We start from the raw sequence: 24,558 nt of genomic DNA on the forward strand, positions 1-24,558 counted from the left end.
GGCAAAACAAGAGAGAACTCTATAGTCGAGTTCCCCGACTACCGAGATGTCATGAACTATAAAAACTAGAGAGTTGAGACTAAGCATGCAGACTTCAGAGACATAGACGCAGCGCAAGCTTGTTGACCCGCCCACTCTAATGCCTACAAACCGCCCAAAAGTGCCACGCTCAGAATTTTGAAGAATGTTTTGATATTTTTTCAGTTTTTTATAAGTCTTGTAATTTTATATCGTTTTGCCAACAAAATTTTTGTCACGCCCACCCTAACGCCCATAAATCGCCAAAAATTGTCAGTGTTGAAATTTCTCCTTTGCACTTCCACTAACTGAATAACCGGTATCAGATAGTCTGGGAACTCGACTATTACGTTCTCTCTCTGATTGGTTAAAACTTAACAAATTTAATAGTAAACAAGAGAGAACGCTATAGTCGAGTTCCCCGACTATCTAGTGGAAGTGCGAAGGAGAGTCTTCAACACTGACAGTTTTTGGCGGTTTGTGGGCGTTAGAGTGGGTGTGGCAAAAAGTTTTTTGGCAAATCGATAAAAATTTTACAAAACTAATAAAAAAATGAAAAAATATCTAAACATTTCTTAAAAGTGTGGGCGTGGCAGCTTCGGTCGGTTTGTGGGCGTTAGAGTGGGCGTGGCAAAACGTTATTTGGCAAATCGATAGAAATTTACAAGACCAATACAAAAATGAAAAAATATCAAAACATTTTTCAAAAGTGTGGGCGTGGCAGTTTTGGGCGGTTTGTGGGCGTTAGAGTGGGCGTGGCAATATGCATCGACAAACTTGCACTGCGTCTATGTCTCTGGAGTCTGTATGCCTAATCTAAACTTTCTAGCTTTTGTAGTTCCTGAGATCTCAGCGTTCATACGGACGGACAGACAGACAGACGGACAGACAGACGGACGGACAGACGGACATGGCCAGATCGACTCGACTATTGATCCTGATCAAGAATATATATACTTTATATGGTCGGAAACGCTTCCTTCTGCCTGTTACATACTTTTCAACGAATCTAGTATACCCTTTTACTCTACGAGTAACGGGTATAAATATTTACTAAAAATTTAAAAATAATTAATCATCTTTTCTCTACACTGTCAAAAACCTTGCCGCACTTTAAAAACATATAAATTCTGTTTTTTTTTACCAGTTACTCGTAAACTATAGTGTAAATTAGGAAGCGTTTCCAACCCTGTAAACTATATAAATTATGTCTTGATCAGGATCAGAGTATGAGATAAGGTATGCATATTATATATAGTTTGTTTTAGAACATTGCCGCGACCATTAATTAGCCGCGCAAATCTGTTACGCCCACACTTGAAAAATCTTTAAATTTTATTTAAGTTCATTATTTAACTTGCCAATCCCATTGGAAAAGCCATGGTCATGCCAATAATCGATTATATAGTCATTTATTGTCAATATACTAGTTACTCGTAGAGTAAAAGGGTATACTAGACTCGTTGAAAATATGTAACAGGCAGAAGGAAGCGTTTCCGACCATATGATGATGATAAACGTCGAAATCTCAGGAACTACATGTATACCCTTTACTCTACGAGTAACGGGTATAACAAGACAGAACGCTATAGTCGAGTTCCCCGACGATCTGATACCCGTTACTCAGCTAGTGGAAGTGCGAGAGAGAAATGGAGAGTCTTCAACACTGACGGTTTTCGGCGGATTGTGGGCGTTAGAGTGGGCGTGGCAACATGAATCGACAAACTTGCGCTGCGTCTATGTCTCTGGAGTCTGTATGCTTAGTCTTAACTTTCTAGCTTTTATAGTTCCTGAGATCTCGACCCTTTTTCTCTACGAGTAACAGGTATAAAAATAGGTGAGACCGGCTGAAAATAAAATTGCGCTGCAACGCATAAAACAAATCTTAAAGATCTCGGCATTTCAATGCAAAGTAAAACTCGCATAAGGCTACACGGTTAATCATCGTGATAAATAATGTATATGATTTATATAGAAATCTGTTAAATTCTTTCGCTAATTTCAAAGATTAGTTAAAAGCTTATTACATAAAAAACTTATTACAAATTAGAACATATATTTAAAGTAATATGATGGTGGGTATGCAAGAAAAAGCAAACTTCATGAGTGCAATATTTTGCAGTTTAGACATCACGCCAAATAATATAAATTAAGGTATTTTCACACATTCCAGGAAAATCTGATTCGTCACCTCTACAATGCGCCATGAAGTTTTTGGCACACGCAATAGGAATGACAAAAAGGCGATTCAAGAATGTTCCCCTTTGAAGAGCCTCAGCACACTGGATGCCGGCACTAAAATAATGGGAAATGCGAGGGGAAGGGGAAATAGATTCGTTGATGCGTGTGACTTCAAAAATCCAAAAAACGTGTCCGACAGGATGTTGAGAGCAAGTAAGCTCAGTGGTGGCTTTTCAGGGGTGGTTTAGGTTTCGAATGCTGTTACTTGGTGGTTTAATTTCAGTAAATAATAGATATCGAAAATGTAAATGCAAGCAGACGTAGCAGCGTAGATGGGTTATGTGTTTGCATATGTATTATGTATGTACAAATACGAACTAATAATTAACAAATATTCGAATACGCTAGCGGTCTGTGTTTACGCAGACGATATATACAAAACAACAATACAATAACATTACTAATACTACAAACTTTTCAAAAACACAATTGGTAATTTTTAATTAAATATACTTTAAAAACAAAACCCAAGTGACGCAGCTCACGCTAAAGCTTATTGGATTCCTTTTTGAAGCCGTCACCTAAAACATAAATAAAAACAATTACTAGATTTATATAAAATAATAACATTTAATATCATTTAAAACATATTCGACGCAAAAATTTTTGTTAGGGTGCATACATAGTTTTACCTATGTAAGCATATTTATGTTCATATGTATGTACCTATTAACACAACCGACATCATATTAACAATTTCGACAATAAATAATTTGTCTTTTGTTCGGAACGAACATGGAATGTATGGAAATACATTCTACTAACAGAAGTATGACAAATGTTTAGATTGTATATTATTTAGAAAGTTTTGATTTTCAAAAATAATGGATAAATGTTTTTTAATCAAATATATTAGGGATTGGGAGCACTAAAGTTTATAATATATCATCATATCCAATCATATGCATACAAAGACGAATAAGACTTATACATGCACATCTAGGTTTATATGAATTCAGTTTTATTTGCCACCGTTATTATAGCTAAATCCATAAAGTTAAAGTTGCCCACGATTTATTAAACAACCAACCAAAACTTCAATAAGATTCAAGTGGATAGGGTGAACTTTTCTTTCTTCCATAGCCATCTCTCTCCTACTCAACTCGTATTCGCCAAATGTGCGCACGATGAGTCCGTCAAGTAACTATAGCTATCTCTTTTCAAGGCACGGAAAACAGCAGCGTTGTGAGCTATCGATGACTGCAAAGGAAAAGAGACGACAAGAGCAACGACTTCAAAATGGCTGTCCGATGTGTTAGCCGTTGCTCTTGCCAGTGTTTTTTCGCATGAGAGCTCATTAACGTTTCGCTTGGCTAAGTGCGCACCTCGTCACTGAAACCAGTTAGCAAAAGAAATTGTTGTTCAAGCTTAAACCGATATCTACGTCACTGTTCGATCATTTCGAATGCAAATTATTCCCAGATTAATAAAATAGGTCGCCATCCGTGGCGCTGCCGCCGGGCTGCGGACCCGAACTTACGGCGGAAAATATCGGGACCATTTTAATAAAACCATTCATGATACACAAGCTTAAACACTTACAATCGAGCATACGCATACCAAAAACCAAACTCAAAGTGAAAGTTCAGATCCTGGAAAGTAAAAAGTGATGCATGTTAAACAGTCAGACGTAGCTGAATTATAAGCAATGACCAATTGAAGTGATAGTCTGGAGTTTGATAACCAGGTGAAGAAGATATTTATACGAAGTACAAAGTGGGCAACGAAAACCATCGTCTCTAACAACAATGAAAAAGGGAGTGCTCCTGAATACGCGATACCAATAATAAATATACGATCATATTCGACCACGTCAACCATCATCGAATTCTCCATCGCCACAACTGTATTAAAACAAATTAATTATGATGCTAACAACTGAACACATAATGCATGGGCACCCGCACTCGTCCGTAGGGCAGAGTACTCTATTTGGGTGCTCCACGGCGGGACATAGCGGCATAAATCAGCTGGGCGGCGTATATGTTAATGGCCGGCCGCTGCCCGACTCGACGCGTCAAAAAATTGTAGAATTGGCTCATTCCGGCGCACGTCCTTGTGATATTTCAAGAATACTGCAAGTTTCCAACGGTTGCGTAAGCAAAATTTTGGGCAGGTGAGGCATTTTGAATGCATAATGACATTTTCTTAACCAAACAGGAAGTAGACAGTAGCCTCAAAAAAACATATTGCTCAGGTCTGAGTCCGACGTTATGATAGAACCTCAGCGTTTCATCCACGGAATGATAAAATTTTAAGATATTTAGTAAAAATTTGAAAACGAACGTTATTATTTTGTATTATTATCTTGTAGAATTGGATATATTTTCGTCCATATAAAGAACATATGTAGACCTATCGATACAACTATGTCGCCCGTCCGTTCCTGCGCGACATTTTTTTAAGTTTTAGGGCAATCGCCATGACACTTTCCGAAAAAAAATGTTTTCTGCTGCAGGTAATACACAGTAGAAACCGGTTATAGCGACTTTCAAGGGACCGACGATTTTACGTCGTTATATCCGGGCGCACTAACAGAAAGGTGGAAAAAAATTTTTTTTTTGTTTATTTTTTGGTTGCCATGTTCGTAATGTGTTTTAACACAAAACAAATTATTTTTTTAATCAAACAAAAAATTTAATACATTTTATTAATTAACATGGTTTAAAAAAAAAAAAAAACAGAAAAAACTAGAAATATAACGGGACTTCTTATGGAATGAGGTCTGCACACACACGCTGTAAAAATTTTTGTGACGTTGATCATTGATAGATACATACATTTCTAACAGAGTCGTTTGATGCTTAAATTTGTTGGCATTATTTTGCTGTATTTTTTGTTTGGCACGTCGCAATATCCGGTTGATTTATGAAAAATCTCGTCGTTATAAGCGGTTTGTCGCTAAAAGCGGAGACGTACTAACCGGAGGTCCTTTCATATAACTTTGTATGGGGACCAACTAAGACATCGAGTTTCCGTCGCAATAACCGGACTGACGCTATAAGCGGAGTCGTTATAACCGGATTCTACTGTATATGTAAGTCAGAACGGTCCGGATCGGACTATATCTTATAGAATATTTATAAAAAGTGAAAAAATTTGATTTTTTGGTATACACCAGTTGTTTGGCAATTTGTCTACTTTGTCTACTGATGTTGCCACGCCCACTCTAACGATATGCAAAAAATCATATTTAGTTAAGTTTCCATTAACAGAAAAGCAGAGAGCAAAGTATCAGGTAGAAAAAAACAAATCGGTACGGTAGTTTATATTGTATATACCGACGTTTTGCCCATTAGCGGCTGTACTACAGAAAATCAATGTTGATGATAGTTTGCATTATCTTACCATTAAACTCTTTGACAGCGTTTAGCACTGAGGATTAGCACTAAGGATTTCGAGAACAGTACTAAATACCATGGTGTGTCCCTTCTTGATTGACTCGTACCATAAACCTGTCCGTATTGCTTCTGATATGTACCCTAAACAATTAAAAAATGTAAACGTTAACAGGTATAAACAGATCCATATAATATAATTTGGAGTTAGGCTGAATCGGGGTGAGTGTAGCAAATTCTATTTCACTCGGGCTTGTTGTTAATTACCACTACGCACTCTGAGCCAACCAATTCAAATATGTATTTAAATACCTTTTATTTGTAAATTTTTCAAGGAACTCGAAATCATATGTTGTGCTTAACCGCTTACAGCTGATGATCAGCTGTAATTATTAAATTCATAACCATTTCATTGATTATATTACACAGGAATCAAAATTATATCTTAAAAAAGATATTTTTGAAAACCCATAGGATTTTTAATTGCTGTTCTATGTAAAATTAAAAAACAGAATGTGCACGAAAATCTACTATACTATAAATGTATATTCTCAGATAAAATGTAAATATACTTCTTTTTATTTTTAGATATTATGAAACAGGATCAATAAAACCTCGAGCGATAGGTGGTTCAAAGCCACGCGTAGCTACTACCCCGGTCGTACAAAAAATTGCCGATTACAAAAGGGAATGTCCCAGCATATTTGCGTGGGAAATACGAGACCGACTGCTATCGGAACAAGTTTGCAATAGTGATAACATTCCAAGTGTAAGTTTTTCTTTGCACAAAACAATATGTTTGACTTATAAATAAAAGTGCTAACCAACTTAAGATAAGAAAAAATTTAAATTATACCCGTACCTCGTAGAGTAAAACGGTATACTAGATTCGCTGAAAAGTAACCGACCATATAAAGTATATATATTCATGATCAGGATCGATAGCCGAGTCGATCTGGCCATGTCAGTCTGCCCGTCTGTCTGTCCGTCTTTCTGTCCGTCCGTATGAACGCTGAGATCTTAGGAATTACAAAAGCTACAAAGTTGAGATTAAGCATACAGACTCCAGGGACATAGACGCAGCGCATGTTTGTCAATTCATGTTGCCACGCCCACTCTAACGCCCACAAACCGCCTAAAACTGCCACGCCCACACTTTTTGCCACGCTCATTCTAACGCCCACAAACCGCCAAAAACTGTCAGTGTTGAAGACTCTCCTTCGCACTTTCACTAGCTGAGTAACGGGTATCAGATAGTCGGGGAACTCGACTATAGCGTTCTATCTTGTTATACCCGTTACTCGTAGAGTAAAAGAATATACTAGATTCGTTGAAAAGTATGTAACAGGCAAAAGGAAGGGTTTCCGACCATATAAAGTATATATATTCTTGATCAGGACCAATAGGCTAGTCGATCTGGCCATGTCCGTCTGTCCGTCCGTCTGTCCGTCCGTCTGTCTGTCCGTCCGTATGAACGCTGTGATCTCAGGAACTACAAAAGCTAGAAAGTTGAGATTAAGCATACAGACTCCAGGGACATAGACGCAGAGCAAGTTTGTCGAATCATGCTGCCACGCCCACTCTAACGCCCACAAACCGCCCAAAACTGCCACGCCCACACTTTTAAAAAATGTTTTGATATTTTTTCATTTTTGTATTGGTCTTGTAAATTTCTATCGATTTGCCGAAAAACTTTTTGCCATGCCCACTCTAACGCCCACAAACCGCCCAAAGCTGCTACGCCCACACTTTTGAAAAATGTTTTGATATTTTTTCATTTTTGTATAAGTCTTGTAAATTTCTATCGATTTGCCAAAAAACTTTTTGCCACACCCACTCTAACGCGCACAAACCGCTGCTACGCCCACACTTTTGAAAAATGTTTTGATATTTTTTCATTTTTGTATTGGTCTTGTAAATTTCTATCGATTTGCCAAAAAACTTTTTGCCACACCCACTCTAACGCGCACAAACCGCCAAAAACTGTCAGTGTTTAAGACTCTCCTTCGCACTTCCACTAGCTGAGTAACGGGTATCAGAAACTAAGATTGTCTGCATATCTTCTTAACGGTTTTATAGTGCTTTGTATATAGTGTTTAGTGAACAGTTTTTTACAGTACTATTGCTGAGCTCAATTCTAACAAGAGAGAACGCTATAGTCGAGTTCCCCGACTATCTGATACCCGTTACTCAGCTAGTAGAAGTGCGAAGGAGAGTCTTCAACACTGACAGTTTTTGGCGGTTTGTGGGCGTTAGAATGAGCGTGGCAAAAAGTGTGGGCGTGGCAGTTTTAGGCGGTTTGTGGGCGTTAGAGTGGGCGTGGCAGCATGATTCGACAAACTTGCGCTGCGTCTATGTCCCTGGAGTCTGTATGCTTAATCTAAACTTTCTAGCTTTTGTAGTTCCTAAGATCTCGACGTTCATACGGACAGATAGACGGACGGACAGACGGACATGGCCAAATCGACTCAGCTATTGATCCTGATCAAGAATATATATACTTTATATGGTCGGAAACACTTCCTTCTGCCTGTTACATACTTTTCAACGAATCTAGTATACCCTTTTACTCTACGAGTAACGGGTATAATGACAAAATATTAAAAAAAAATTTCAAAAGTATGGGCGTGGCAGTTTTGGGCGGTTTGTGGACGTTAGAGTGGGCGTGGCAGCATGATTCGACAAACTTGCGCTGCGTCTATGTCCCTGGAGTCTGTATGCTTAATCTCAACTTTCTAGCTTTTGTAGTTCCTGAGATCTCGACGTTCATACGGACAGACAGACGGACAGACGGACAGACGGACGGACAGACGGACATGGCCAGATCGACTAGCCTATTGGTCCTGATCAAGAATATATATACTTTATATGGTCGGAAACCCTTCCTTTTGCCTGTTACATACTTTTCAACGAATCTAGTATATTCTTTTACTCTACGAGTAACGGGTATAACAAGATAGAACGCTATAGTCGAGTTCCCCGACTATCTGATACCCGTTACTCAGCTAGTGAAAGTGCGAAGGAGAGTCTTCAACACTGACAGTTTTTGGCGGTTTGTGGGCGTTAGAATGAGCGTGGCAAAAAGTGTGGGCGTGGCAGTTTTAGGCGGTTTGTGGGCGTTAGAGTGGGCGTGGCAAAAAGTTTTTCGGCAAATCGATAGAAATTTACAAGACCAATACAAAAATGAAAAAATATCAAAACATTTTTTAAAAGTGTGGGCGTGGCAGTTTTGGGCGGTTTGTGGACGTTAGAGTGGGCGTGGCAGCATGATTCGACAAACTTGCGCTGCGTCTATGTCCCTGGAGTCTGTATGCTTAATCTCAACTTTCTAGCTTTTGTAGTTCCTGAGATCTCGACGTTCATACGGACAGACAGACGGACAGACGGACGGACAGACGGACATGGCCAAATCGACTCGGCTATTGATCCTGATCAAGAATATATATACTTTATATGGTCGGAAACGCTTCCTTCTGCCTGTTACATACTTTTCAACGAATCTAGTATACCCTTTTACTCTACGAGTAACGGGTATAAAAATATCTATTTTCAATAACTCAAAGGAAGCTAAAAGCAAGCTATTTTTTGTACTGTACTCTCAAAAAAGGTATTTTATGCAGTTTTTGGCAAGGGAGGCTTGAAAGGATTACGTTTGAGGAAGGTCAAGGGCGAATTCCAATTTTAAAAAGGCTATAATAGATTTAAAGTCGATAAGCAACGGTGTACGAGGATTAAATATTTTAGGGACAAAACCAATCCATTCTATTTAAAATGGATAATAAAAGGATATTTTTGACACTATCGTCGCCTTTTCTGCGTTTAATGGGTTCCTCGATAGTATGCTCTGCTTATAATAAGCCGAATAAAAACATTTCCATTATTCAGGTAAACAAACTTATAATGCTATCCTTTTCACCGAATCATTCAGGATAGCGAATATACCTTACCAAGGGGATTAGGTTTTGTGGTTTAATGATTTTTAAGAGCGGATTTTTGCAAACGATGAAATAATGACAAGGACAAGCATGAATGCATTTTTTTACCCGTTACTAGAAAGTTGAGATTAAGCATACAGACTCCAGAGACATAGAAGCAGCGCAAGTTTGTCGATTCATGTCGCCACGCCCACTCTAACGCCCACAAACCGCCCAAAGCTGCCACGCCCACACTTTTGAAAAATGTTTTGATATTTTTTCATTTTTGTATTAGTCTTGTAAATTTATTTTAATTTGCCAAAAAACTTTTTGACACGCCCACTCTATCGCCCTCATACCGCCAAAAACTGTCAGTGCATAAGACTCTCCTTCGCATTTCCACTAGCTGATTAACGAGTATCAGATAGTCGGGGAACTCGACTATAGCGTTCTCTCTTGTTTTATGTTTATTGAAAGAGCACAGGAGTTATTCTCTGCCTTATATTTTCTTAGATCGAATTTCTTCCTAAAGAAGGTCAACACCTAACTTAAAAAATACAAATTAGACTGAATTCGCCTATAGTTATTTTGAGGTAAGGAACGGTTGCCGAAATTCAGTTAATTCAATCTCTTTTAATTTGTGATTGTTTTAAATTCAAAAAGCCGTTTTAGTGTGTAAAGGCAGAAGAAAGCGTTTCCGACCATATTAAGTTAATTAGGATAAATGGGAAGGACATCAAGGGTGAAGTCCAATTTTAAGATGGCTATAATAGATTCAAATTCGATAAGCAACGGTGGACGAGGAGAAAATAATTTCGGGACAAAAACAATCCATTCTATTTAAAATAGATTAAAAAAAGGGGTATTTTGGGTTTAATGGATTCCTCGATAGTATTCTAATAATAAGAAAAAAAAACATTTTCATTATTTAGGTAAACAACATTTTAATGTAACTTTTTAACGGAATCATTAAGGATAGCAGATATACCTTACCAAGGGGATTAGGTTGTGTGGTTTTGATACTTTGATTATACCTGTTACTCGTAGAGTAAAAGGGTATACAAAATTCGTTGAAAAGTATGTAACAGGAAGAAGGAAGCGTTTCCGACCACATAAAGTATATATATTATTGATCAGGATCAAGCCGAGTCGATCTGGCCAAGTCCGTCTGTCCGTATAAACGTCAAGATCTCAGGTTCTACACAATCTAGACAGCAGAAATATTTTTTCATTTTTTTGTTAGTAATGTAAATTTCTATCAATCTGCAGAAAAACTTTTTGCCACGCCCACTCTAACGCTGACAAACCGCCAAAAACTGTCAGTGTTGAAGAGCCTTCTTCGCACTTTCACCAGCTGAGTAACGGGTATCAGATAGTCGGGGAACTCGGCTATATAGCTCTGTCTTGTTTTTGTATTAGTCTTGTAAATTTGATCGATTTCCCAAAAAAAACTTTTTGCAACGCTATGGTTTGATAATTTTTCACATTTTTGTTAGTTTTCGAAATTTTTTTTACATTTTCCAAAAAGTTTTTTGCCACGCCCACTCCTAACGCCCCCAAGCCGCCAAAAACTGTCATTGTGGATATTTCTCCTTCGGACTTCCACTAGCTGAGTAACGGGTATCAGATAGTCGGAGAAATCGACTACAGCGTCTAACAAGTTTAATGGGTTTCTCGATAGTATGCATAAGTAGAGAGTACTAATAAGCCGACTAAAAACATTTCCATTATTCAGGTAACCAAATTTATATTGCTATCTTTTTACGGAATCCTAGCGAATATACCTTACCAAGGGGATTAGGTTTTGTGATTTAATGATTGTTTGATTCATACCGTTTTTAAGTCTGGATGTTTCGAACCGATGAAAGACTGACGAGGACTCCCGGCTTTCAATTAATTATATGCGAATTACGAATTTGTGAGCATTTATTTCCACCAAAATTGTAAAATGTAATAAACAATTCATATATGTTTTCAAATGTTCTTAACTTAAATAGTCTTAATTTTGTACCTAAAAAAGCCCGTCCCCACATATATATGTATGTATACCGATTCAACTTCTGGTGGTTCAGTTTATTTGATGTTCTTTGATGTTTTGTTCACAAATGTAATGGGCGAGTAATTCATTATAACCATATTTCATCGCAACGTCAATGTCCTTCTGTTAAATAAAGAACAAGGCCCAAGCACGTGCAAGCACTTTCGGCGACTGTGAAAGTGGCATATTTCATGTCTTCTAATGACGTTGTCCATGTATACACAAATCTGTAAAAAAATGTCTTTAAGCCATGTAAAATTCGAAATACCAAAAAAAATTTTAAATTTAGAAAAGGTTACTATTAATAATTGATAAAAACACAAGTTCCTCGACTTTAATACCGGATTTGCAAGCAATAAAAAGAAGACTTTTGGCCAAGTTTTATGCAAATAGCTGACTAGTTTGTGATAGTTGTTTGATAGAATATACTTCAAAGTATGTATCAGGCTTAATAGCAAAGTCGATCTGGTCCTTTCGTCTGTTTGAACTATAAAAGCTAGAAAGATGAGATTCCAGAGACATAAGACACAGCGCAAATGCCAAACCACCCCAAATGCCACACCCACACTTTTGCAAAATGTTTTGATATTTTCTATATATATAAGTTACATATTTAAATACGAATCTATTATACCCTATTGCTTTACGGGTATTAAAATTAATATATGTATATACATGCGTGATGTGGGCTCTCAAATCGAAAACCGAGCTATCATAATAACAAGTATACTAGAATAGTCTAATCTAATCTGGTTTCGATTTCTGTGTACATATCTGTCTCGCTCTCAAAAGCGGATTGGCTGAAATATTTGTTGGCCAATCAAGAAGCAGAAATAAAGCAAAGGGGGTTGGCTCGAAAAGTTACGCACCCATGAGGTGTTTGGTTAGAAAGCATGAACGAAGTAGGAAATATTTTTGGTCTTCAGTAACTTAAACCTCTATAAGGCATCATACTTAGCTTTTCAGGTATTGCATTCGTAAGAGTCAGTAAATAAGACTTTGATGGCCGTTATTTTATATTTGTTTCAGTACACGTTGTTTTCCAATTAAGAAATGTACATATTGTGTTCATGAATTTTATTGTACGCAGTATTCTGGGATTAATTGCAGGTTTCATCTATTAACCGAGTCTTACGTAACCTAGCTTCACAAAAGGAGCAGCAAGCTCAGCAACAAAATGAATCTGTTTATGAAAAGCTTCGCATGTTTAATGGCCAAACGGGCGGATGGGCATGGTATCCAAGCAATACAACGACGACACATTTAACGCTACCACCAGCAGCTACCGTTGTGACATCTCCGGCCAATTTACCAGGACAGGGCAATCGGGATGATAGTCAAAAAAGAGGCAAGTACCAATGTTGAATACAAATAATTATATACTCACATTTGCTAGATTGATTGTTATACATTTTTTGCAAAGATGCATATTTAAACAATATATTTACAATACCGTATCAAAACGTTTTAAAATGTTTTCTAACCAACGTTTTGCTTTTGCACCACAATTTGTTATCGCGAGGCAGAGTTTCTCTATCGATATCGCGCAATTCGTTAAATATAAATATAACAAATATTAACGAGAATATAAAAATCACCTATGGTGGTTCGATATTCTTTGATTGTAAAAGACTTCACCATAACTTTAACAAATCTAATGACTAAACGGTGGTTAAAATTGTCAAAGTATAAATTTCCTTCTGTCCAATTTCTTTGAGCATGTAGGCATATACATACATAGAAAGAAAGGGCCTTGTGCTAAATAAAATGCAACCCTCTTTAGAGGCGGAAGCAAACAATTCCAAGTATTTTGTCACAGATGATCAAACATCAGGGCAAACAAATAGTTAATTTGTTGGTCATTTGTTATTTGCCATTAAGTCTCATTGAATCAGCTATTCTGTTCCAGCTTTTGATACGTTGAATTGTTTTTGCTTTTTCTTTAATCAATAAATTGAGCTAACATATGTCTTCATTACCAGTAAGCATTAGCTGACCCCTTTTTAACATTTAATTTAATCTAATGTCGTTCCGCAGTAACGATTAAAATTAAATCATTTAAGAAAAGAAATAATATTTGTTAGTTAAATTAAAAAAAAAAACCTTGACATTATGACAACTACCAACTTTTTAAAAATTATTTTCATTTTCTAATCCTTATTTAAACAAGAAAGGAAGTATTGGCAAGCCGAAGTTCATATACTGTTCTAATAAATATAGATTTAACAAAAACTTTAAATATACGGAATAAGAACACTTTATGATCCAGTATAACAAAACTAGGATTTGTATACTATCCAAGTCAATCTGTGATCTTTTTAAATATCTTACAAATTTTTAAGTTGTCTTGCCAATTTCTTCCAATATGGCAAACAAAATTTGACAACTCTAACGACCACAAACACGGTAAATGTAACATGGATATCAGATATCACATAGATATCACCTGTAATTATCTGCAAGGGTATAAACGTAGAGAACAAAAGAAAATGATATAGCCGATATTCTCGATATCCGTTACTCAGAAGTGGAGTTGTGCACAAGAAATGTAATTTTTTTTTGGCAAATCAATAGAAAAATAATAAAAAGGAAAGAAATCGTGGCTGTTTTAGGTATTCCCACAGAATTTGACAATCTAATAATAAAACAAGAGAGAACGCTATAGTCGAGTTCCCCGACTATCTGATCGACAAACTTGCGCTGCTTCTATGTCCCTGGAGTCTGTATGCTTAATCTCAACTTTCTAGCTTTTGTATTTCCTGAGATCTCGACGTTCATACGGATGGACAGACGGACATGGCCAAATCGACTCGGCTATTGATCCTGATCAAGAATATATATACTTTATATGAACGAAAACGCTTCCTTCTGCCTGTTACATACTTTTAACGAGTCTCGTATTCCCTTTTACTCTACGAATAACGGGAATAAAAATATCAAAACATTTTTCAAATAGCATTCCAGTTTTCTGCGGTTTTTTTGCGTTAACGTGGGAGTGACAAAAAGTATTTTTCAAAACATTTTTCAAAAGTTTGGGCGATGCCGTTTGGGGCGGATTGTGGACGAATTGAATTTCTACAGCGTACTCGGCATATCTAATATCCATTCACCAGCCCTAATTTTTTCCGAGAGCTCGACGTTCAAGGGATGAACATACGGACATGGCCAGATCGACTAGAATATTGATTCTAACTAATAATATATGTATGTACTTTTGTAGGGTTGGATAGGTTTCGTTCTACCTGTTACATACATTTCAGCGAATCTAGTACTTTACGAGGAACGAGTAAGAAAATTAATATTTTGTATTATTTAATATGAAATGGATACCATAGATGTTGAGCATATGTAACAGGTAAAAGGAAATGTTTCCGACCCAATAATGAATAAGAATTAAATAAATATTATATATTATTGATCAAAGTCCTTGCCTGGTCAATAAAGTCAAGTCTGTTAGTTCGTATAAGCGGCCAGATCACGGAAAAGTAAGGATATGAACATATATGATAGTCCAGACACTTTAGTGGTTCTTGTTTTTAAAGGAACATATAAATGGAAAATATAATATATTTTTTTCAATATTTGTTTTAGAATTACAATTTTCAGTTGAAGTTTCGCATACAAACTCTCACGATAGTACGTCGGATGGCAACTCTGAACATAATTCATCTGGAGACGAAGACTCTCAAATGCGGTTGCGCCTAAAAAGGAAGTTACAGCGCAATCGGACATCATTTTCTAATGAGCAAATTGACAGTCTCGAAAAAGGTAATAGTTGTATTTTAACTAGGCTTTAATGGCAAAATAAATTGTACTACTTTCTGTACTTGACAAACTCAAGTCGCGTTTCTACTGTTCTGAATAAATCTATATAAGGTTTGGTTTAATCGGAAATATTAGGCTCGTCATTAAGATATAAGTACTGTGATTATAATTTGCTTTCTAGAACTATAACGTAATTCTTAGTCAATGGTTACAAGTCTTATCTTTGTACATTAAAAGATTGGATAGTATAAATCAGCGAGATAGTTTGTAAAAGGTATAAATTTCTCGCATTTTTGCTTTGTTTTAAACAAAGAACTTACAAAGTACTTTTATCGATCTGCATTAATAGTATAAGGCATATTTTGGTATTAATCACTAATTGAAATATAACTTTTATCTGAACCGTGCATTACAGAATTTGAAAGAACACATTATCCGGATGTTTTTGCGCGAGAAAGGCTTGCAGATAAAATTGGTTTGCCAGAGGCACGTATTCAGGTTTGTCTTTCAGTTTTGTTTAATTATATTCTGTTTGTAGCCCTAATTTGCATTAGTCAATTTTTTTTTTGTTAATAATGTCAATATGTTAAACATATAATAACTTTTGTGTCTACATTTTTTTATAAGAAACTAATTGTATTTAAGAAATTCTTTAGAAGTGCGTTTTAGTGGCATTGAAGTACAGCTAATTTAAAATAGTTTAATCGTCAATTAATTTTGTGGTCGGTAACCTATACACCCAGAGAAAAAACCGATCTCAAAGGTCACGATTTGATTATTTTCGGAGATCAAAGCATTCTTAGGTTGCCAATGACTATCGCTAATTTTAATCAATATTGAGAAAATGAACCAGTCGCGATCCCAATTGCCAATCCTAAATAGAAGTTCTTTAAAAATTACTTTAATTTTAATAAATGTTACATTCATTTTATATTTTAAAACATTTTACATAACGTTTTTATACAATGTTCTTGAAGATAATTAAACAATAATTTAACTAATATTAAAGAAATAAATTACTGTTGAAATTAAATTAATAAATTTAAAACAAGTCTTGGGAAATATCTGTGTGCTTATGTTTCTTGTGAGGTTTTTGTTAAACTTGTTGTTGTAATATGTTTGGCTTACTTCAGTTTTTTAACTATATATAATTATACCCGTTACTCGTAGAGTAAAAGGGTATACTAGATTCGTTGAAAAGTATGTAACAGGCAGAAGGAACCGTTTCCGACCATATAAAGTATATATATTCTTGATCAGGATCAATAGTCGAGTCGATCTGGCCATGTCCGTCTGTCCGTCCGTCTGTCTGTCCGTCCGTATGAATGCTGAGATCTCAGGAACTACAAAAGCTAGAAGGTTGAGATTAAATATACAGACTCCAGAGTAATAGACGCAGCGCAAGTTTGTCGATTCATGTTGCCACGCCCACTCTAACGCCCACAAACCGCCCAAAACTGCCACGCCCACACTTTTGAAAAATGTTTTGATATTTTTTCATTTTTGTATTGGTCTTGTAAATTTCTATCGGATTGCCAAAACACTTTTTGCCACGCCCACACTAACGCCCACAAACCGCCCAAAACTGCCACGCCCACACTTTTGAAAAATGTTTTAATATTTTTTCATTTTTGTATTGGACTTGTAAATTTCTATCGATTTGCCAAAAAACTTTTTGCCATGCCCACTTTAACGCCCACAAACCGCCCAAAACTTCCACTTTTGAAAAATGTTTTGATATTTTTTCATTTTTGTATTGGACTTGTAAATTTCTATCGATTTGCGGAAAAACTTTTTGCCACGCCCACAATCTGCCAAAAACTGTCAGTGTTGAAGACTCTCCTTCGCACTTCCACTAGCTGAGTAACGGGTATCATATAGTCGGGGAACTCGACTATAGCGTTCATTCTTGTTTTGGTTTAGATTAATGTAATATAATTCTGAGATGCCTCAGAAACATTAATAAAATTAATTGAAAATGATAAATATTAAAAGTTCCGCAAGGGTATATAAGCATCGGCTTGCTGAACAATGCTTCCATTCTAGTTATACCAGTTACTGGTATAGTAAAAGGGTACACTGCATCAGTTAACAAGTATGTAACAGGTAGAAGAAAGCATTTCCAACCATAAAGGGTATATATATTCTCGATCAGGATCAAGACCCTAGTCGATCTGGCCAAGTCCGTCCGTATGAATGTATATAATTCTATATAGTCTTGATCAGGATCAATAGCCTAGTCGTTCTGGCCAAGAGCGTTCGTCTGTCGGTCCGTCCGTATGAACGTCGAGAAATCAGGATCTATAAAAGCTAGAAAGTTAAAATCAAGCTTTTAGAGACATACAGAAGGCGCAAGTTTGTATACTATACACAAAGGGTCTAAAACTGTCACGCCCACACTTACATTATTTTTCATTTTATTATTTTTTTCTCTTTCTATGCCAGAAAAATGTTAAAATTCTTCACTATAGCGGGTGTGACTGCTTTAGGCGGTTTGTGGCAACATCAGGATACAAAAAACTTTGAAATAAACTTTCACTACGTAGGTGACACTAGAATCTTTAGCATTATCGTAACTGCAGCATTTTTGCAACACATGCATAAGAGTGCCGAAGTCGCAAAAAATCTTAAATAATTAAGCTCTATGCGTTATTTGTATAACTGCATCTTGTAACATAATTGTAAAGCATTTTACCTCGAGGCGTCCTCAAGTATAAGCAGCGGAACGGGCGGTTTAGAAGTCATCCCTCAAACATGCTTTTCAACCCTGCAGCTACTGTGTTGTTTTGTCGTCAAAGTGAGATTCATCGTTTTGCTCTTGATTATTTGTTTAAGTGAATAAAAACAATTTGACTGTAAAAATACTTGAAACTGCTTGTGATTTTTCGCATTGAGTGGTAATAACGGGGCGAAGCGAGATATTCCAAGCTTGAAGAGCTTAGGTCGGAGTGGGAGCTGCAACAATAACGCTGGGTAATAAATGTCATGGTGAAAATATATTAAAGCAAAAAAGTATTGTAATCCGTTTTCACCCCTTTGTCATCTCCAATGTTTTGGCTCCCTTTATTTCGCTTGTGTTAAGTTACAAGTAAAACCGCATACAAAGGGTGTATTTGCTCCTAAACTTAACTGCGTGACAAAAGAAATAGGTTCATTAGGCTGCGAATGTTTTCTTATCAAAAAAACAATTTTGTATGCTCTCTCCTGTTCCACTTCAGTAATAATATAAATTAGTTCCGACAGTTCAAAAAATGCATAGGCATCATCGCCCGAACCTTACCTTAGTTTACATGGCTACGTTGCTTTCGGTCCCATCAATGAATTGTTTTTATGTAATCATACGCAATCAAACCGGATTTATAAAAATTTTAAAACGCTCATGAATTTTTTAACACAAAACTTACCACCTTCTATTTGCTACTAAACTCTTTTAAGAGGTTAAAAAATACAGAATCATAAATAAAAAATTTTATTAATTCAGAAGAACTGACACAAATTTTTATTTTTTCGAAACATCGAATTTTACAAAAAATGCATAAGCTGGGAAATTCAAGTTTAAATTCCAATTCTACTGTAGCACCTATCCCGCTATTCCGTCAAAACAATTTTATGTTTTCAAAGTTTCGCTAAGCTAAGCTGATAGTATTTGCCTTTTCGGTTGTAATGTTATAACAAAACAAATTGTACATCATCATGGCTCCCATAACTCAGGATTTGTAAATATAACGAGCAACTTGATACGTGTTTCGCTACGTATAACAGTAAATAACACAAAAAACTAATTGTTACATAAATTTCTTGTGGAAGTGCAAACGAAAGAACATTTTCTGGAACATCGGTAGAAATTAAAAATATTAAAAAAATTTCAAAAATGTGGGTTTAACAGTTATTGGCGGCTTGTGGGCGTTAGAAGGCGCGTGGTCAAAAAGCTTTTACCGATAGAAAATGGCAAGACAAATAACGAAACAATTTCAAAACGTTTTTTAAAAGTTTGAGACTGGCAATACTGGGCGTAAGAGCGTGGCACCATTTATGTCTCGGGAATGTGCTTGCTTAATCTAAACTTTCTAACTTTTACAGCTGAGATCGAGGCGTTCATACGGACAGGCGTGGCCAGGTGTTCAGAAAGGCTTTGATTTACCTGTTACATACTTTTCAACGAATCTATCATATCATTTTAGTTTACGAGAAACGGGTATAAGAATTACAAAAAGTAGCAATGGATTTTATATATACATACATATATCGATCTCAGGTTACTAAAAAAACAAGAGAGAACGCTATATGTAGATGTAGAATATATGTATATATTTTATATGGCCAGAAACGCCTCCTTCTGCCTATTACATACTTTTCAACGAATCTAGTATACCATTTTACTCTACGAGTAACGGGTACAAAAACAAAAATGTTTATTATACACGCTTAAAAGAAAAAAACGTAGCAGTCAGGCCGGTAGATATCTATGGACTAGCCCGCCTAAAAAATGTAGCTACATACATTATTTAGCTTCTTTGTTTTCTCTTATTAGTTTATATATTTAATTTTCGAAGAAAATGTAAAATATATTATAACATATTATTTTTATAAGAAATATAAATGAATTACTTCATCAAGGAATATTTTATATATAATAGGTTTGGTTTTCAAACCGACGAGCTAAATGGCGTCGAGAAGAAAAAATGCGAACTCAGAGACGTTCGGCTGATACCGTGGACGGCAGTGGTCGACCCAGCACGGCAAATAATCCTTCAGGAACAACTACATCTTCCTCCGTCGCAACGTCAAATAATTCAACTCCAGGAATTGCCAACGCAGCAATTCTAGTTGCCGAACGAGCATCATCTGCATTAATTAGTAATAGCCTACCCGAGGCTTCCAATGGACCAACTGTAAGAGATTTTAGGTGATTTTAATGTTTTTAAATTTCCTTATATCTTTTTAAATAGGTTTTGGGTGGTGAAGCTAATGCTACACACACCAGCTCTGAAAGCCCTCCACTTCAGCCAGCGGCACCGCGGCTTCCCTTAAATTCTGGATTCAACACCATGTACTCATCTATCCCCCAACCGATTGCAACGATGGCTGAAAACTACAAGTATGTTTTGGAAAGCAATTATTTTTTCAAGTGCATAAATTATTATTTATATATCAAAATTAAATAACCAATAAGAAAGGAAGCTAGCTTTGACGCTTTGAAGCTTTCATATCCTTGCAGTATTTATATATTTAAAAAATAACTAATATGTATTTTCTATTTTTCTCATAACAGCTAAAAGTATATAATATATAGTTTTGACTTATGTATACTTGAAAAAATAAGAATTTTGGGAAACTTTCATGTTGATAGTTCTAAAACTAAGAGACAAGTTTGCGTAGAAACTGACAGACGAACTTGGACTATATCAACTCGGATAAAGAATAAACATTTATATATGTATGCTTTATATGTGGTAGCAAATGTCCCAATACCCCCTCGGCAAGGGTATACAAAGGGCTACTTAGCACTGGTTTTTCATTGCTCGTCTTTTTACTTTACTAGTCGATTTTTTCTATGCACACTAAACATCGACTTAATAGCTATTATGGCCCTAACATAATGTAAGAAATTCAAGGTTCTAGCTTATAAATCTTAAATATAGTTCAATATATGAGCATTATTTTTGCTATACGAATTAAAAATTTTAGTGTACAAAATAGGTAATCATTTAATCTCAAACTTTTACACTTTTGATTATTCGACAGCTCCTCATTAGGATCAATGACACCGTCATGCTTACAACAACGCGATGCCTATCCTTACATGTTTCACGATCCGTTATCACTAGGATCTCCCTATGTTCCAGCCCATCACCGAAATACAGCTTGCAATCCCGCAGCTGCACACCAACAGCCACCTCAGCATGGCGTTTATACCAATAGTTCTCCAATGCCATCATCAAATACAGGTAATTTTGTGAACCTATTGATACAGGTGTACATTAACAGTCGTTCTTTTCTAAGGTGTCATTTCTGCAGGCGTTTCGGTGCCTGTGCAGATTTCAACGCAAAATGTGTCTGACCTAACGGGAAGCAATTACTGGCCACGTCTTCAGTGATCGTCAATCTTTGACTCACCATCAGATCTTTTGTCAAAGGCGACTGCTGCTGCAATCATTGCCGCACAAGCATCTTCGGAAAGACATAAACACCGAAAAGCGCATTCAATTGTTAGTATACACACCACAAAAAGTAACAAAAACCCACCTAGTTTGAAGAACCAGACAACGTGCTGTTCATCTAGATATTTAAACATGACCGCCGGGTCGGGGAAGGATGTAGATGTTATTATAGGTCAAGGTCTTATAGTTTCCTTAACACCCCGCGATTCAGGAAAGCCGGAACTTTTTGACAGTCCTAACGTGAACTACCATCAGGACTTTCAAGTAATTTAGAAAGGGTGTTTCCCTTCAGCGTGAAACGTGTGGACTTCACACTGAAAGTATTTTAAAAAGTACACAAAATGCTAAGTCTACATTAAAATTTATGATTAAATAAAGCAGTTGTTATAGATTAAACAAATATTTAAGATTTGTAAACAATAGTTCCGCTTCTTTCACATCCCTTATTTTAAGTTCCGACATTTCTAACCTTTCCTTTTCTGTTCGATTTAGGAGCGTACACATTAAATTTTTAAGGTTTTTAATAAACTTTTATTTAACTTTCACTACCTCTTTAGTATTACGAAGAAAAGCAAAATTACATATACACTAACGAAATCTGTTAACATTAAGGCGATAAACACACTTTATCATTGTGAGTGCTCAAAGACTTAATATTTGTCTTTTACCTTAACGTAATTTTAATCAAATCTCCCATACTCAATTACTTTACGAGTAACGGGTATAAAAATGATTTTTACTCCCTTTTCGCCATTGCACATTATTACATGTTACATATGTACATATTTTTTTAAGTTGAATGAAATATACAGGATGATGATAATTTAAGGTTTTATTGTATAGTTTAGAAGGAAGAAACTTTCTTTGTCGCCTTATAAACAATTTGACAAATACGAGAACATAAAAGATTTATCTACATTGTACATATCTATTATAAGATGTACATACATGAGTACTATAAGGTGTTTCTAATATGATCGTCATGCAATAAATTAAAAAATAGTTGATTCGTTTGCTTAAAAAAACAGTAAACCTCCTTATATAGACTACATTTTAGGTTAATAAAAAAATATTACTATGCGTTTACTGGTCTATAGTTTAAAAACTCTATATTTAAAAATAATATTTAATTTATTAATAAATGTTGTGTACATGATTATTTTAAATTTAATTTATAGGTTATTATTCCACCGTACACAGTTCGTAAAATAAAACCCTAGTTATTAATTAAAAACATATAACAACGTAAGATTGAAATGAATTGCAACGAACTTGACTCCAATGAAGGAACTGAGCCAACATCTCATCCAGATAAGCACCTCCCCAACAAGCCTTCAGGTTTATATAATTAATAATAAAAAGTCGTATATATATAATGTATGGTTCAAATTTATAAATAAAATAAATAATTGTAATATTTCAGAATATACAGAATATTCAGAATCTGTTGTTCATAAGAGGGACTTAATAAAATCGTACATAAACGTGAAAATCTTTTTTTAACTCATACATTTATCATGGCGAATTTCAAAGAGAGTGCAACGTATATTAATACAAATTGGGACCATTAGGACTTTTAGCTAGAACTTTTTTACGAATGCCCCGATTCAAAAACAACGAGCAAGGAATGGGACTAGGCACTAAACTTTCATAGTTCAACCTATCGGCGTTCACATTTACAAAATGGCGGACAGCTTTTTAAAAAATATTTCGATTTTGAACAGTTCGTGTTTATGGACATTGACAAACAACCAGTTACAAAATTAGGAATTTGAGAAGTTAAGCGACTCGACTGGCGATAGATATTTAATTGTTTAATAACAACCACTTTAAGCCAGATTTTAAAAAGCACTAAATATTTAAGGCACTGTGTTTACCCTAATATGTTGTTAATGCAATGCCGGCACTAAACATTATAAATATTTGATCAATAATTTTAAAATTTGCAGCCAATTGTCCTATCGTAACACGTTTTAGCTCGTTTGACAGTACAATTAAATTACTGGATTAGATATACATTTAGATACATTTTAATTAAAATGAAGTATTTCCACTAATGCTATGATCGACTTTGCCGAAGGTATTTATAATATTAGCAAATAATATCCATAAACGAAATAAAGAATTAAAACCGTTAAGTGGATAAAAGTGTATTAAATCCAAAGCCCCCTACCGGCCAACCACCCTTAAAACTTATATTATTATTAAAATTGTCCCTGTTTCACACTGGAACCTCGTTCCACTTTGTCGACGAGCCGGATTGTTACGGCTCGAACACTAAACCGAACCAATGACCAATTTATAAGGAGTGCTCCGTAAACACATTTGGTTTTAAATTCAGCCAATGCAACTTCACGGTGCTCCACTAAATAGAACATTTTCAAAGCGGTTTCACAAACCATTGATATTAGCTAAATGGTTACCGGACAACCTCACACAACTACTTGATTGAAAAATAATTTTAATTTGACTTAATAATATGGCACTACCGAATGCTTGCTGCATTTTTGCGGCTAATTGAAGCAGCCTGAAACATATTAGGAATTTGTGCGAAGCCCGGTTTTTGAGGCTGATTAGATTTATGAAGTCCACAGCAATTATGGTAACTATACAAGCAGTGCCAGTACCAGATATTTAAAAAAAGAACACAACACCATTTGTATCTGTATTACCTTGCACCGCAAGTTAGTTTATTCATATTGTTACGCCCAATGTAAAGCCCACAAACTGTCACGCCCACACTTTTGGAAAATGTTTTGATATTTTTTATTTTTTTGTTAGCATTTTAAATATTTATCGACTTGCCAAAAAAAACCTTTCCCACGCCCCTTTGAACGCCTACAAACCTCCCAAAACTGTCACGCTCCTACTTATTTCTTATTTTTCCATTATATTATCTTTTATCGATATGCCAGAAAAATGTTTAACTTTCTCGTTTGAACTCGAATATTAAATTCTCTTTTGTTTTTAGTGAACAGGCCCTTGGAAAGCTTGTGTTTAAAATAATTTTAAAAACCATATAATTCTGCATTGTAGTCGGTATAATCTGGAAGCATGATATAAATATAACATATATTTATGAT

The 24,558-nt window shown here is 35.6% G+C and overlaps 2 protein-coding genes across 4 annotated transcripts in view; one reads left to right on the forward strand and one right to left on the reverse strand.

Annotated features, from left to right (window-relative positions):
- Positions 1-2,536: 2,536 nt before the first annotated feature.
- The window catches only part of LOC120454905 (plexin-A1), a 46,944-nt gene continuing 24,922 nt past the window's right edge, over positions 2,537-24,558 (reverse strand). The window contains exons 10-11 of the transcript XR_005616691.2: positions 5,608-5,741; positions 2,537-2,780 (exon numbers count right to left, since the gene is read on the reverse strand). The gene's annotated coding sequence lies outside the window, so the exon portion shown is untranslated. The remainder of the gene's footprint in view (positions 2,781-5,607; positions 5,742-24,558) is intronic.
- Positions 3,576-21,786, forward strand: LOC120454906 (paired box protein Pax-6). Of its 3 annotated transcripts, none has more exons than XM_039640587.1 (9): positions 3,576-4,375; positions 6,186-6,366; positions 12,660-12,897; positions 15,141-15,317; positions 15,730-15,812; positions 19,952-20,206; positions 20,264-20,412; positions 21,060-21,262; positions 21,318-21,786. In XM_039640587.1, the coding sequence occupies exons 1-9, from the start codon at positions 4,125-4,127 to the stop codon at positions 21,410-21,412; spliced, it is 1,632 nt and encodes a 543-aa protein (XP_039496521.1). In that variant the 5' UTR covers positions 3,576-4,124; the 3' UTR covers positions 21,413-21,786. The 3 variants fall into 3 exon arrangements, with proteins under 3 accessions (XP_039496521.1, XP_039496522.1, XP_039496523.1); XM_039640588.1 differs by having other exon boundaries at positions 15,730-15,800; XM_039640589.2 differs by lacking the exon at positions 3,576-4,375 and having other exon boundaries at positions 6,299-6,366; positions 12,640-12,897.

Source organism: Drosophila santomea, chromosome 4 (assembly GCF_016746245.2).
Source record: "Drosophila santomea strain STO CAGO 1482 chromosome 4, Prin_Dsan_1.1, whole genome shotgun sequence".
Lineage (NCBI taxonomy): Eukaryota > Metazoa > Arthropoda > Insecta > Diptera > Drosophilidae > Drosophila > Drosophila santomea.

Coding starts and splice junctions, on each gene's coding strand:
- LOC120454906 (XM_039640587.1), top strand. CDS start 4,125: ATGATGCTAACAACTGAACACATAATGCATGGGCACCCGCACTCGTCC. Junction 15,318..15,729: donor AATTGACAGTCTCGAAAAAG/GTAATAGTTGTA, acceptor CGTGCATTACAG/AATTTGAAAGAACACATTAT. Junction 21,263..21,317: donor AATGCCATCATCAAATACAG/GTAATTTTGTGA, acceptor TTCTTTTCTAAG/GTGTCATTTCTGCAGGCGTT.